Source organism: Rhododendron vialii, chromosome 1a (assembly GCF_030253575.1).
Source record: "Rhododendron vialii isolate Sample 1 chromosome 1a, ASM3025357v1".
Taxonomy (NCBI): Eukaryota; Viridiplantae; Streptophyta; class Magnoliopsida; order Ericales; family Ericaceae; genus Rhododendron; species Rhododendron vialii.
In genome coordinates, this window is record NC_080557.1 from 34,657,716 (window position 1) to 34,671,316 (window position 13,601).

The following is a 13,601-nucleotide window of genomic DNA, read 5'->3' on the forward strand; positions in this document are numbered from 1 at the left end:
CTCTAGTTTAATTCAAGTCTTGTTATTTCATTATGTTAGCTAGATTTTTGCTTGCTCCTATCTCTCTAGATATGGGTGAGTAGTTTCAAGGGTTAGGTCATGGGATGATTAGCATCTCATGGCTCGGGCGAAAATTGCATTTTGCACCCAATAAAGCTTTAAACTTTGATTTGAAAATTGATGTGGGGTTCGGGTTTGTTTGATAAATCACCGAGGTGTTAACCTATTTGATCTTGTGTAGGTGGGAGCGTTGTCTACCCACCACATAAGATGCTTAGAGCTCTTTCGCACGAGGTATTTGCCAAATGAATTCTAGAGCTAGCTTGGTTCTCAAATCATTTTATTTTCCGATTTGAGGACTATAATCAAGTATCTTAAATTGTGTAGTTGGGTGAAGAGTGTGATCTAGCTCGAGTCTTGAGTGCTAATAATTTCTAGACCTAGCCTATCTTTTCTTTAGTTAATTCGCTTTAATTTAGCCCTTTTATTTCCACCTTTTAAAGTAAAACAAAGTTGGCCGTCTAAAGGCCGAAAGCCCTTACTTGCTCTACAAATCCGATCAAGCCATATAATTATTCCCTTGGGTACGATCCCGGATTTCCGGTTTATTATGCTTCAATCGACGTGTTAAACCCTATGCTTGGGGTATTATTCCATATTATCTTGGAGAACGATGATCTGAGTAGATCTCCTCATTCGAAATTCAATCGGATAAAGTCATTCCTAGTCATTTTTTTCCTGATTTCCCATAAATACCCTTAAAATCACGTTCTGAACACATTGAGCTGCTCAGATCATCGAAATTTGATTGGAAAAAGGAGGTCCGCATTTTATTAAATTAAAGTGGTGCTTACGAGAAGTGGACTGTGTGTATGTGTGTGTGTGTGTGTGTGTGTGTGTATATCACCGGAAAATGAGACCAAAACATAAGCTTTCTCATCCCGTCCCACGATTTCCGTTCAATCCCTAAAATTTTGGATCCCAAAAATTTTGGTGGGACTATATATTAGTAAGCATCTCTCTCTCTCTCTCTCTCTCTCTCTCTCTCTCTCTCTCTCTCTCTCTCCATAAACAGCTGCCGCCATTCACTAGTCCTCCAACGTCCTCTGGTGGGCGGCGATCCACTCGTCATCGTCCGACGTCCTCCGCTCTGTTGTCGCCGTTTGCCTCATCCAACCCCATTGAAATCCTAGAACGTCCCAACGTCCACTACCGTCGAAATCGAAATCCCAAAATGGCGTCCTCTGCAATTATGGCCGCCCAATCATCCGACCCACCATTGCTTATCAACCTAATTGTCACCGTCAACCAAATCGTCGCCGATTGGCACAGTCAAGCCATCATGAAATCTAATCTTTCTCTTGATTGAGACCATCGCTAGCTCCGCCCAACGAATCCACCATGCCATCCCCTACCGGCTCTGTCAACACATGGTTGATTTTTTTTTTCAGGTTTTAGTTTTTATGGTAAATTATTTGTATCATTTACCATGAAATATGCTTCTCTGTTATTTTCATTTCATGATAAAATTTGAACCATTTACCATGAAATATTTGTTCGAATCATGGAATATTTATTGTGTCCATGTTGTAATTGTTATGGTAATTTAACCATGTAATGTCATGGCAATTTAACCATGTAACGATTTGAGTATGTCAAGTTATTTTTTTTTTGTGGTAATTTAGCCATGTTCCGTGTAATAAGATCACTGGAAAATATGACTTTTTGTTGTCTGGTTGGCCCACTCGAAGAATGAAGAAAAAATGCAAAGATATGGTCAACTTATCATGTTATATTCCTAAAAACATCGATTCCTCAAATACATTCCATGATAAAAAGAAGAAGAAGTAATCAATCATATTGAAATTTACCAAATCCCATTGAATTAGGAAAATAATCCAATCCAATCCCTCTAAATTGGGAAAACAATCCAATTCAATCCAATCCAATCCCACTAAATTAGTAAAACAATATAACATAATATATGTATATCATAGTGAAAAGGGTAAGAAATGTAATTTACATACTAAAATGATTAAAACATAAGCATGAAAATATGTCGGGATGAATTCTTACATGGCATGAATAAAGATGAAGGATATTTAAATATTTCTTAATTTGTTCCCCCGTCATTAGACATACCAAGACCCTCAAGTTCATCTTTTGTTAAGATTTCATTTTTTAGAACAATTAGAAATACCAAGACCCTCAAAAACAAATTATCATATTGTTTTTGAGAAGTCAATTACAAAACCAAATTCCTATCATTGCATCTCAAGAACTAATTTATTTAATCAAAAGGACATCAACTAATAAAACTGCATTTTCGTTATATATTAAATGACGCTCCATTAGAAAACAACTATACAAAATTGACAACTTGACTGTGTATGAGGTGATTTTCAAGCATATTCTGTGAACCCATTCTGAGAATGAGATAGGTTTGTGTACTTTCTTGAAGTAATTCACTCTTTTAGTCCATCCCATTGGACTCAGTCATCCATCTCAAGGGGGTTTGGGGGTTTTGAGATACCAACGATTTTTGGAATTTCAGAGTTCAGACCAAACTCAAAACAGAAAGTCTACACACACATACAATCTGTGCACAGATTGTACACAAATTTCATTGTGGGACCCACCACGGGTTCTACACAAATCATCCGAGCCGTTTAAATGTAAAACATTTTTTCAAGAGTTCCCGTAAAAAATAATCTCAATCCGATACCTATAGGTGCTCGATCCAATTATATAACTTTTCATTATCCAGAAATCTAAATGAAAAGTTAAATGGTTGGATGAAGCACCTATAGGTATTGGATTGAGCTTATTTTTTACGGGAACCCTTGAAAAAATGTTTTGCATTTAATGAACGGCTCGGATGATTTGTGTGGGACCCGTGGTGGGCCCCACAACGAAATCTGTGCACAATGCTGTGTGTATAGCAGGACTGAACTCAAAACTACTATCGGTTCACCGTTTAGTTTTAGTTTTAGTTTTATTTTCAATCATTATCCTATTTATTTCTTCAATCATTACCTTATTTTTTCAATTAATACTTTTTCATCTCTCTCTATCTCTCTCCAATCATTACCTCTATTTTTCTCTCTACCCACTGCTAAAACTAAACTAAACTAAACTCCTAACCAAACACAACCTAAATCGTTTTAAATCCTCTCTTTGAAAGAGCAATCTTGGTCATTGATTTGTTCAAAAGAGCGAAGTGTCAAGTTTATTAAACTTTTCAAACGGATAGTAGCTGGAACTGCTCGACACATAACCATTTCGTGGAGTATATTTTTATATCGATAAGACGATCATTTGTCCTCTTATTATTGAATCGAAATAGCCACGTGGAAAATCCGACTTACCCTAGTGTACCTTCCACCGAATTTATAAGGAAAAAGGAAAAAAAGTACAGTAATTGTGAGCATATTGCTCAAGGAGCACAGACTAAATTGGCCCCCTCTCTATATGTAGTACCTCTGCCTCCTTTATCACTCACTCTGTCTCTGACACATCTCAATCATTTGCCAACAATGACGGTACTCGTTGATCAAATTCTCAATTCCAGTTCAATATTCTCTCTCTCTTGATTCTTATATGCCTTTATCTTTATTTATACTTGTTATATATATTATATGTAAGTGATGACTCTTTTCATTCCGTTGTTTGCAGATCTTCAATTGGGTTCATCGGAAGTTCCATCACAAAGGTTTGGATTCGTCCCGAGACTAGTTTTCGAAACTTATTTCTTTAGTGAATTTTCAGAAAACAATCATCTTCTAGCTTGAGAATGAATACCAAATAATATTAAACCGAGTATTAAACTTTTCAATCAATTGTCGAGATTTAGAGACCCAAACGGGTGTTTTGTGCAGATGGGTTCGTTCAATATGTGAATAAAGCTGCGGAGTTGGTCACAAACATTGAAATGGAGACACAAGTGCTACCTGAACACGTCACGATCGACAGCATTCTCACCATTGGCACGTTCGGGTTCTGTCCATTGGCCCAATTGAACAAACAAAACGAATGTTTGGAATTTCAAAAAGAAGAAACTCATGAGAAAAAAGAGCACGAAGGTGAGAAGGAAATAGAGAATGAATTCGATGAAGAAGAAGTGAACCCATTGCTGTCAAATTCATTTAGAAGTGGTTTTGATGAAAATGATGTGGAAATATATGAACTCGGTCTCGATTCAACCGATTCGGAGGATAAGAAGGGGAAGGGGAAGGAGAAGAAAGAAAGGATTACACTTGCGGATTTGCTTGTAGCTGATGATTCTGATGATCATGTCAAGCACATGAAGGGAGATGGGAGAGTGGTGGAGAAGGATTCCAATTACAAGAAGAAGACTGATGTTGTTGGTGTAAAAAGGAAAGGCCTCTCATTTGCCAAGAAGCTCATTCCTGGCGTTGGAGAGGATAGTCGCCCTATCAAAAAACTGCACCAAGTTAGTCCCTCCCTCCCTCTCTCTCTCTCTCTCTCTCTCTCTCTCTGTTAATTGCAAAAGAAGCTGGCCAGATTTTTTCCCAGAAAAATTCCTCGCGTGGAGTGAATGGATTGGTCATATGTGACATGCTATTTTGAGATCGAGTCCAATCTTAAAAATTTTTTTGATCGTCATTCGCCCACCTTATCTGTGTATAATTTCTACTTATATTTAGGGGTGTGCACAGGTCGGGTTTGACCCCGAACCCGATCCTACATGTTGGGTAACAAATATTTTAGGCCTGCAAACCGAACTGAACTGGTGCAAGAATCGTCCGCGAGCCCGATTCTTTACATCGGGTCGGGTAAGAAACACACCAAACTGAACCCCGAACCGAATTCTGATTTTTAACAGAAATTGAACCTACACCCGTCTGAACCACATGTTCGACCCTGCCCGAGACCCTTCGGGTCGGGTCGGGTCGGGTCGGGTGTACATGTTTTTTGCACAGGCCTACTTATATCTAATTATTTGAACAACCCCACTAGGACTGCTCGTCGTCTGGTTCGCTTCAAATTCCTAAGAATCCGAAGACCGATCCGCTAGTCACGGTTTTTACAAAATGAAATTCATGTCTGGACCAAAAGTCCTACGGTCTGGTTCCAATTCAATCCGTAACTCGCGGATCGGTTACGGTTTTATCCATAGATTTTAGCAAAAATAAAGCTCAAGCATATATCCCACACTAAAAGAGAAGAAAGTTACCCTCAGAATTAAATTTAACACAACCAGAAAGTACGTGTTACATAAACTATCAAAGGCCTACTTCAAAAATCAAATTCAAAAGAGTCTAAATACTAGTAGATTGTATCATTACAATACATAATATATAAAAAAAATTGAAAAAGAAACGAATTACTGAAACTGAACTAAGGTTACCCGTAACTTATACAAAAAAAATACGATTTACCCCATATATTTTATGTACATTTACACTATATCCCATTATTAAGATAAAATACTAAAATTTGTAGATTTTTTTTTAACATTAATAACAATTAACTAAATAAATACACACACACACATATTTATATTTATATAAATTAAATATCTCATGGTCCGGTTCGGTTAATCTACAGTTCCGTAATAAAAATCTGTAGACCGAACCGCGAGTTACGATTTTCTAATTTTTCAATCCGTGTCCGGACCATTAATCCACGACAAAATTCAAAAAGTACGGATCGGTTTGGTCCGAACCGGTTTCACGATTCATTGAATTTTTGAGTAGTCCTAAACCCCACTACTTGCACAACAAATGTGCACAACGATTGTGAACAGATCATAGTGTAGGGCTCAATCTAGATTCCACACAAGCAATTCAAGCCAAACATTAAATGTAAAATATTTTTTCACAAAATGAATGGTTCAGATTGCTTGTGTTAATTCCAAAATAGGCCTCACACCGCGATCTGTACACATTTATTGTGCAGATAGACTTTCCGTTATTTAAAATTTCAAGGTCTACTTGTTTGGGCCCACACCATAGAATGGGTTGCAAACCCTCAACAGCGACAAACGCAAGATTTGAAAAAGTTGGGACCAAATCAGTGAATTTCTACAGTGCCAACAAAAAAAAAATTTATTTTATTTTTATAGTATTACTCCTACTTGGTAGATCCAAGTTTTTGTATATGCGTAGCAATTATTTTATTTCACACACGCGATGAAAAAGGTGTTGATAACCTAGAATTAAAGGCCTTTAAAAAAAAAACCTAGAATTATAGAGAGTTATTTTTTCCACACATATTTATTTTACAAATACTACATCAAGGGACTTGCTGGCAGTGTTGTCAATCCTGGCCAGTACCAGTAAAATGGTACACATACCTTAGTGTTCTATATCAGCCAAAATATCGGCCGGTACACAAATACTAGTGTATTTTTTTTTCCTTTTGATAAAAAGGCATAAATTTTAAGGCATTTTAACGAAATTTAGAGTCCATTTTTATATTAATCATGTTAATTAATCATGTTAATTTGTTATCTTATTTCTCTTTTTTAAGTTTTGCAATTGTACATAAGTATATTAATAATATCTAAAAATGTTTATTGCGATAAATCCGAAACCGTACCTAGATACAAATCGGTATTGGTACGTACCATCCTTGTAGAGAAAACGGCACGCTCGCTGTTATGAGATTAATAACTTTGCTTGCATGTAGGGATGTCAAATGGGCGGCGGGTTTGGGCCAAATTGGGTAAGTTGTAAGTGGATTGGGTTTTTAATGGATTATTGACTCATCTACAACCTATTAATTATGAGGCCAATTACTCATACTCATACCCGACCCGACCCGACCCGACCAGACCCATTTATTTAAAATTAAACCCGACCCACCCATTAACCCAATTACATATACATTAAAATTTAAAATGACTAAAACACCCATGTTCACTAAACTAAATACATTACCCTTGTACATCTGAATGACTAAAATACCCATGTACACTAAAATTACCATATTAATGATAATATATTTTAACATAAATCTATTTCGAAAACATTTTAATCGATAACTAACCTGATTTCTTAAGCTATTGATATTCTCAATGAGCTTTACTAAAATAGACAGTTTCGATTATTGAAACGGTTCGTCACACATAACTTTCTAGTAGTTAATTAAGAGAATGGGTTTGGATTAAAAAGTCAAGTGACTTCTTCTCTTTTTTTTTGTCTTTACTCAAAAAAAATTTTTGTATGTGTTTGTTTTGCGTTAAACTTTTGTGACTTATTGAATCGTCTCGACAAGAGGAATCGGAAAGTAAAAAGTTTTGATCGAAACTCATAATTTTTTGAATAAAGACAAAAATAAATAAAAAAGATAGTATTTTTTACTTTTTTTTTTTTTAATTCCTCTGGTTTAGACGAATCAATAAGTCACAAAAGCTTGACGCCAAACTAATAAATACGAAAAAAAATTTGAATAAAGACAAAAAAAAATACTTAAGTCAAAGTAACTTTTTAATCCAAATCTAAGTCTAAATCGAGTTTAATTTTGGTAAAAAAAGAGAGGATCCTATCACTTTAGTATAAGCCTGGATATGGGAAAGCCTAGACTTACAGTGGCTCACTCTCTCTAGCAGAGAAGCAACAAATGCAAAGCGGTGGAAACATCATCCACCGCTTAACAAATGTTCTCAGTATATTCTTGGCGGGTATTAATTATCAAAACACGTTTTAGGCCGTCATTTTTCCTTTTTAAATGGGTTAGATGAGTTGGACCCATTCTAACCCAACTAATAAATAAGCTGAGTTGAGTCTATTTTCTAATGGTTGGGTTTGAGTTGATTAATGGGTTTAGATTCAATTTATCACCCCTACTTGCAGGGGCCAATCATATACTAGAACTATTCAAAATTAACCTGAAAAACTGGTACACTTAAAAGGAAAATATTTGGAGTTGTGCAGTTAACCAGGCCCCTCCCGGCATCCCCTTCGTTTGCCCTGACCTCGACCCTGTGGTTCTCAAGGCTTAGTCTTGTGTTTCTTGGGGCCATGGGATGGCCTCATGTCCCATGCACTTGTATTGACTACAAGATTGGTACGTATGGGCGGCGAATTTGAATTTTAGTTTAGTAGTAACAAAAATGCATAAAAGATCTCATGATATACAAAACATTATATAAAATTAAAATATTTATCTTGTCTAAAAGTTTACCGGCCGGACCTAGTTTATTTATTCTCTTGAGCTATATTATCTATTTACGCACAATTTTAAGTGAATTTTCATCTACTCTCTATCTTTGTAGGAATGATCCAGTGAAGGCAATATTGAAGAAAATAAATTTTAATGTAACAAAATTCAAAATTTTAGTACATTCCCTATATTCAGAGGTTTGTTCCAATCCCTTAAAACTAAGGTGGAGCTGCCCCTGACAGTACGAGAGAGGGGGAGACTGTGTCAGCTGTCAAGTAGTGTTTATACGCCTCTAGTATTTTTATTGATAGTGACTATTATAATGTTTTTAGAGCGGGCATTCTGATCAAACTACTTTTATCTTTGGTTGTATTGTGTGTGTTATTGACCAAACATCTCCAACGCTACTGTTTTAAATAGACTTACATCATCACTCAAAAAAAAAAAAGAGAGACTTACGTCATTCACTTATTCGTAAGAAACGATGAGTGAACGATGTATTGCACTCACTACCCTTTTGGTTGTTGCTCTGTGGATGATTTTGCACGGATATGATGCTTTTATGGATCGAATGCCTAATGTTTTTGGATATATATTTGGATATTTGGACTTAAGCTCTGATTATGGTCCACATTGTATCTGCTTTTTTTTTTTTTTTCTTGGTCTCATGCTTAGCTGTATTGTGGCTTGTGTATTGACCTCTTATCTCGATATACCCTTGTCGAGTTATTTGAAAATCTTTTGTTGCTAATAAAAAAGAAAGAAAGGATGCACTCACGCAACGATTGGTTGAAGAGAATTGATCTAATTTTGAGACATATCCCAAACGGATACAACCTATAGATTTCGCAATTTTTTGGGATATGCGGTGTTAATTAATAAAGTTTGAACGACACAAGACGAGTAGACGCACAAAAAGAAATGTTGAATGTAGACGATATTTCTTGTGGTATAATCCAAGCCACATCACATCAGATTTGAGTCTACATTATTTTTTTGTTGAAAAATTTTGGGGTACATAAAAAATATTTACAGTTGATGAGAAGGATGACCAAAAGGAAGATCCACCCGGACATGGAAGAGGAATTTCAGAAAGCTGGCGATGATGCCCCGATCAAGCCTGGACCTATTGCTGATAAATATGGAGCCAATGAATCAGTTTCCCTTCTACCAATTGCAGGTATTATATATTCTTCTCATTTTCATAAATTGGTAAACTTACATACCAAAATCTACAAATATCTCTCTTGAATCTACGGCTATATAGCTAACTGTACTTCGTATGAAAAAGTCCAATACCACATATTTATATAGGAGATTCATACATACAGTACTGTCATATAAATCCATGTTACAATGTGTGTTAAAGCCTAGAGGGCTCTAAAGCACCACGAGACAGTGCCCACAACGGGATAATGTTATAGAAATGACAAATACAACATAACGTGCGATTGAGCTAGTGAGTTGGTTAATTTGAAAAGAACACTATCTAATAATGTAAGGCTCACTAAGGATGAGCTAGTGAGTTGACATTTTAGGCCCACTAAGGATGTGCTTCATTGTATAGATTTGGGCCTTTAGGCTCTCAAGTGTATGGGCTTTGTCCATTTGGTTGTATTTTCAACTTTTGGTTGAAATCTTTTTCCCTATACCTAATAGATGTTACTTTTGCCAATTTAAAAAAAATGTAGTTGTAATCACTTTGTTGCGTTTATATAATAATTGTCACATCCGTAGTTGGGCTTAATTAAATTAATTAAACCGATTACGAAATTAATGAAGAGATTTTATATATAGTTATTCTTAAATTTAGTAAGATTAATGTTTGACTTATTTAAAGATGTGTAACCGGAGAAGAAAGTATTAGTAATTTGCAAGGAGGAATAGTGCTATTTTAATTACTTCTAGTGATTAGTGCAGCACGTGAAGCGCTGCTTTGATTGTGTGCATGTGCATGAGAAATATTGGACACTTTTATGGACAGAATGGCCGGGTATCCATTAGAAATTAATCACTGGGTATGCTCTATAAGTTAATTGTGGCTGGACAGATCGATAGTGGAGTAAATTAATTAAGTTGCAATACAAATAACTGTTTTGTTTCGGATCGAGATGATATATATATATATATATATATATATATATATATATATATATATTCTATTGATCAGGCAAAATATATACCAGTAGAGTAATTTAATTGGCTTCCTAGCTCTTCTACTGTTCAGTTAATTTGCTTGCGATCCATTATTACGCACGTACATACAAACATGACTAGACACTGGTTAGGTCAATTTGCCAGGACACACATATACTATGCCTTTGTTTCCTTTCTAGCTAGCTAGCTAGCTAGGGGCTATGATGTATACTGTAGATATATGGAGTATGATTAATAATACACTCGTACAAAAAATTCCAACGAGAAACTGGTCAAATCATCATCGCACATGCTTTTCTTTTCAATGGAGTAGTTAGCTACCTCTTCTTAGTTTCACTCCTTTCCATCTTATTCGTCTTCCAGGTGTTAGGCATGTGCCCCATCCACCAGTCACCTCAAAAATTTTGGCCCCCCTCTATTGCTACGTGTACATTTCTAATTTACAGTTCATTATTATGATATAAACCGTTAAGTTTGTAGAGTTTGGTGAGAGGATCATTTCAAAAGAAAATTAAATTGCTCATAAATTATTAGCCCCAATTGGTCTTTCAAGATTAATTATACAAAAATGGATGGTTAGTATAATCTAAAAATTAAACTGTAAGACATATTAATATACATTGATTACGTGGTTATTGCACTCTAGAGTGTAATGTGTCTCGATACACTCGATCCATGACATCTTTTTATTGTGAGTTGAACATTTCATTTTGGAGAGTTTGCTCAACACTATAGTTATCCTACACCTTGTAGTGCATTATTGCACTACGAGACCTCTTGTCCCTTGGTTTGTTTTTTATTTTTTGTTTTTTGGGAACTCGTCCCTTGCTGTTAAGGGTCTCTCATGTCTACCTATGGCCGGCCCTATATGTTTGGAGGCCCTATAAGCGAACTTGCAACACGGGCCCATCTAGTTTTAGTATTAGATTCAAAACTAAATCGTTTTGGTTGGGTTCGAATCTTAAGAGGTTAAGTCCCATGAAGAAGCTTTTTCAACCATACAACCATTAAAAAGGAAGATTAAAGGCGCAAAACTCCAACTTCCGATCTTACGCGAAGAGGGCTAATGTTTTGCTGATTTCTCGCTGGTACCTTTAAAATCACGTTCTGATCATTTTGAGCGTTTCAAATCGTCGCAATTCGATCGGAAAAGGAGAGTCCCGCACGGTAAGACCGTGCAGAATCCCTTAGGAGATCCGAACTATATATACATATATATACCTATTTTGGACTAAAATATGGGAGCCCAAGGCCGTTGCTTCTTGAGCCTTGTCCTAGGGTCAGGCTTGTGTCCATCAGGTTTTTATTACTCCCTCCGTCCCAAAATATTTGGTATTTTTCGATATTCGCGTCGTTCTTTAAACTCTTATATCTCCCAATTTATGATATTTTTTATAATTTTGAAAACTTTATATTATAGATCTAATCGAAAACTATCAAACAAGATCCATATTGCATATTGTTGGAGATTCATATTGGAAGATACAAATGATTAAAAACTGACACAAATATCGAAAAAGTCCAAATAATATGGGACGGAGGGAGTATTTTTCAGTATTTAGTCAATAACTGTTATGAAGTGTGGACTTTCACAGAGTTATAAGCTAAGTTATATATGGATATCATGATTCCTGTTTTTGGTACCACTCTATAAAATTTGTGACCTGACATAAATCTTGTATTAAATGCCGTCTTATCATACTGTTGCTCTCCCCTATTCTGTGCGCTTATATGATAATGGGTGGAAGGGGTCTACAACACACGTAGGTCACTGATGAAAAACTCAGATTGTTAAGTTGATCGGACATTAATAGCTACATGATCAAAATACATTTGTCATGATCAAATAGTTTTGAAAGGGAACTCTGGAGTAAATGTGCTTTGATCATGGCTAGAGATGTCTGATCAAATTGAAAACTTTCATTTGAAAAAAAATGTGAACAATTCGGATCAAATATTCGGGTCCGAGGTGGGCCCGAAATGCTGTGCACTTTGTGCATAGGCATAACCAGTGGCGGATTGACCTAGTGACCAGGGGCCACTGTCCCCCACTCAACTTTTCCTAATTACTATTTCGCCCGTGATTTTTAGAAACTATTTCAGTTTGCCCTCTTTAATTTTAGATGTTTATTTGGTTGTCTGCGGAACCGCCCCGTGTGTGTATATATATATCTTCAATGTTCTTTGTAACTCATCATGTGTTGTTTTCTGTTACTCAAACACAACTCCATTGCTTAGCCCTCCAAAGTTTATTTTTCTACGATCCTGTTTTGTATATAAATTTTCATGTTTAGTAATTATTTTTCAACCATTGATGAGCATTGATATTTCTTCCTTATGGTTGGTTTATTAAATTTTTCCTTTTTCGTTTCCATACTCAAAGTGCATAAGTGATTATGAACCGATCGATCTTAATTGCTTACAGAAATACAAAATGTGTCTCACCTGATTACATCTTGACTATAGAATACTGAATCTCGCAAACCAAATAATATATACTATATAGTACTCCTACTAATTAATTTGAAATCTTGACTACGCGCGCCACTGTGCGTATATAGCATAGACAATCTTGTCTTGTGCAAGAGTTTTTACAATTTCCACATCATCATCGTCCATACATGGTTGATCATTGATGTATACATATATGTGTTTCTCTCTGTTTGATGCAGATTCAATTGTCCGACAGTACGTGTGAAAAGTCATGGATTGCTTTCGTGGAAATGTTTCTCTTGGTTGTCATGAAATAATTTTCTTTCCAAGGATTGTTGCCTCTTAGATTGCCGTGTATATGTGGTATTGAACTATGCGAATTTCTATAATTTGTGCTTCCTTTGTTATTGGTGTGGTATTGAGCAGTGGTTTATTTTGTAATACTGATACACTCTGATTCTTTTATGTTAGTTGAAATTATGCCGCTAATATTTTTTTTCTCTGACATAGGAATTTTATTTCTTCTGCCAAACGGAATTTAGATTGCCCCATTGAGTTGTAAGAAAAGAATGGAAAAATTATATTTCCTATACCTTTCTTAATATTCAGTTACTAAGAAAGTTTTGGGTCAACATTTTTACTGAAAAATATTTCTCTGCAAAAAAAGAAGAAAATTATGTTTCTCGGTAAAATTCTAACAACAAAACTTACAAAGGTTCCGTTAAGTTGCGTGAATGTTGCCAAGCAAATGCATTCTCAATAAAAGTGAAGTAACAGAAAAATAAATGGTTTTCTTCTCTGTGGGATATATGTTCATGACAAAGAATTTTGCATGACAAAGAAAATTATTTCCTTTTTGCAAGATTCATTTGCGAGAAAGT

The 13,601-nt window shown here is 35.6% G+C and overlaps 1 protein-coding gene across 1 annotated transcript; it reads left to right on the top strand.

Moving 5' to 3' along the window:
* Positions 1 to 3,421: 3,421 nt before the first annotated feature.
* Positions 3,422 to 13,209, top strand: LOC131307438 (protein TILLER ANGLE CONTROL 1). The gene is made up of 5 exons (XM_058333937.1): positions 3,422 to 3,542; positions 3,676 to 3,712; positions 3,879 to 4,453; positions 9,166 to 9,310; positions 12,960 to 13,209. The coding sequence occupies exons 1-5, from the start codon at positions 3,537 to 3,539 to the stop codon at positions 12,983 to 12,985; spliced, it is 789 nt and encodes a 262-aa protein (XP_058189920.1). The 5' UTR covers positions 3,422 to 3,536; the 3' UTR covers positions 12,986 to 13,209.
* The last annotated feature ends 392 nt before the right edge of the window (positions 13,210 to 13,601 follow it).

What these genes read in the sequence shown, in the direction of transcription:
- LOC131307438 (XM_058333937.1), top strand. An exon ending in CTATCAAAAAACTGCACCAA is followed by an intron (nt 4,454 to 9,165) that starts GTTAGTCCCTCC and finishes AAATATTTACAG; the next exon opens with TTGATGAGAAGGATGACCAA. An exon ending in TTCCCTTCTACCAATTGCAG is followed by an intron (nt 9,311 to 12,959) that starts GTATTATATATT and finishes TGTTTGATGCAG; the next exon opens with ATTCAATTGTCCGACAGTAC.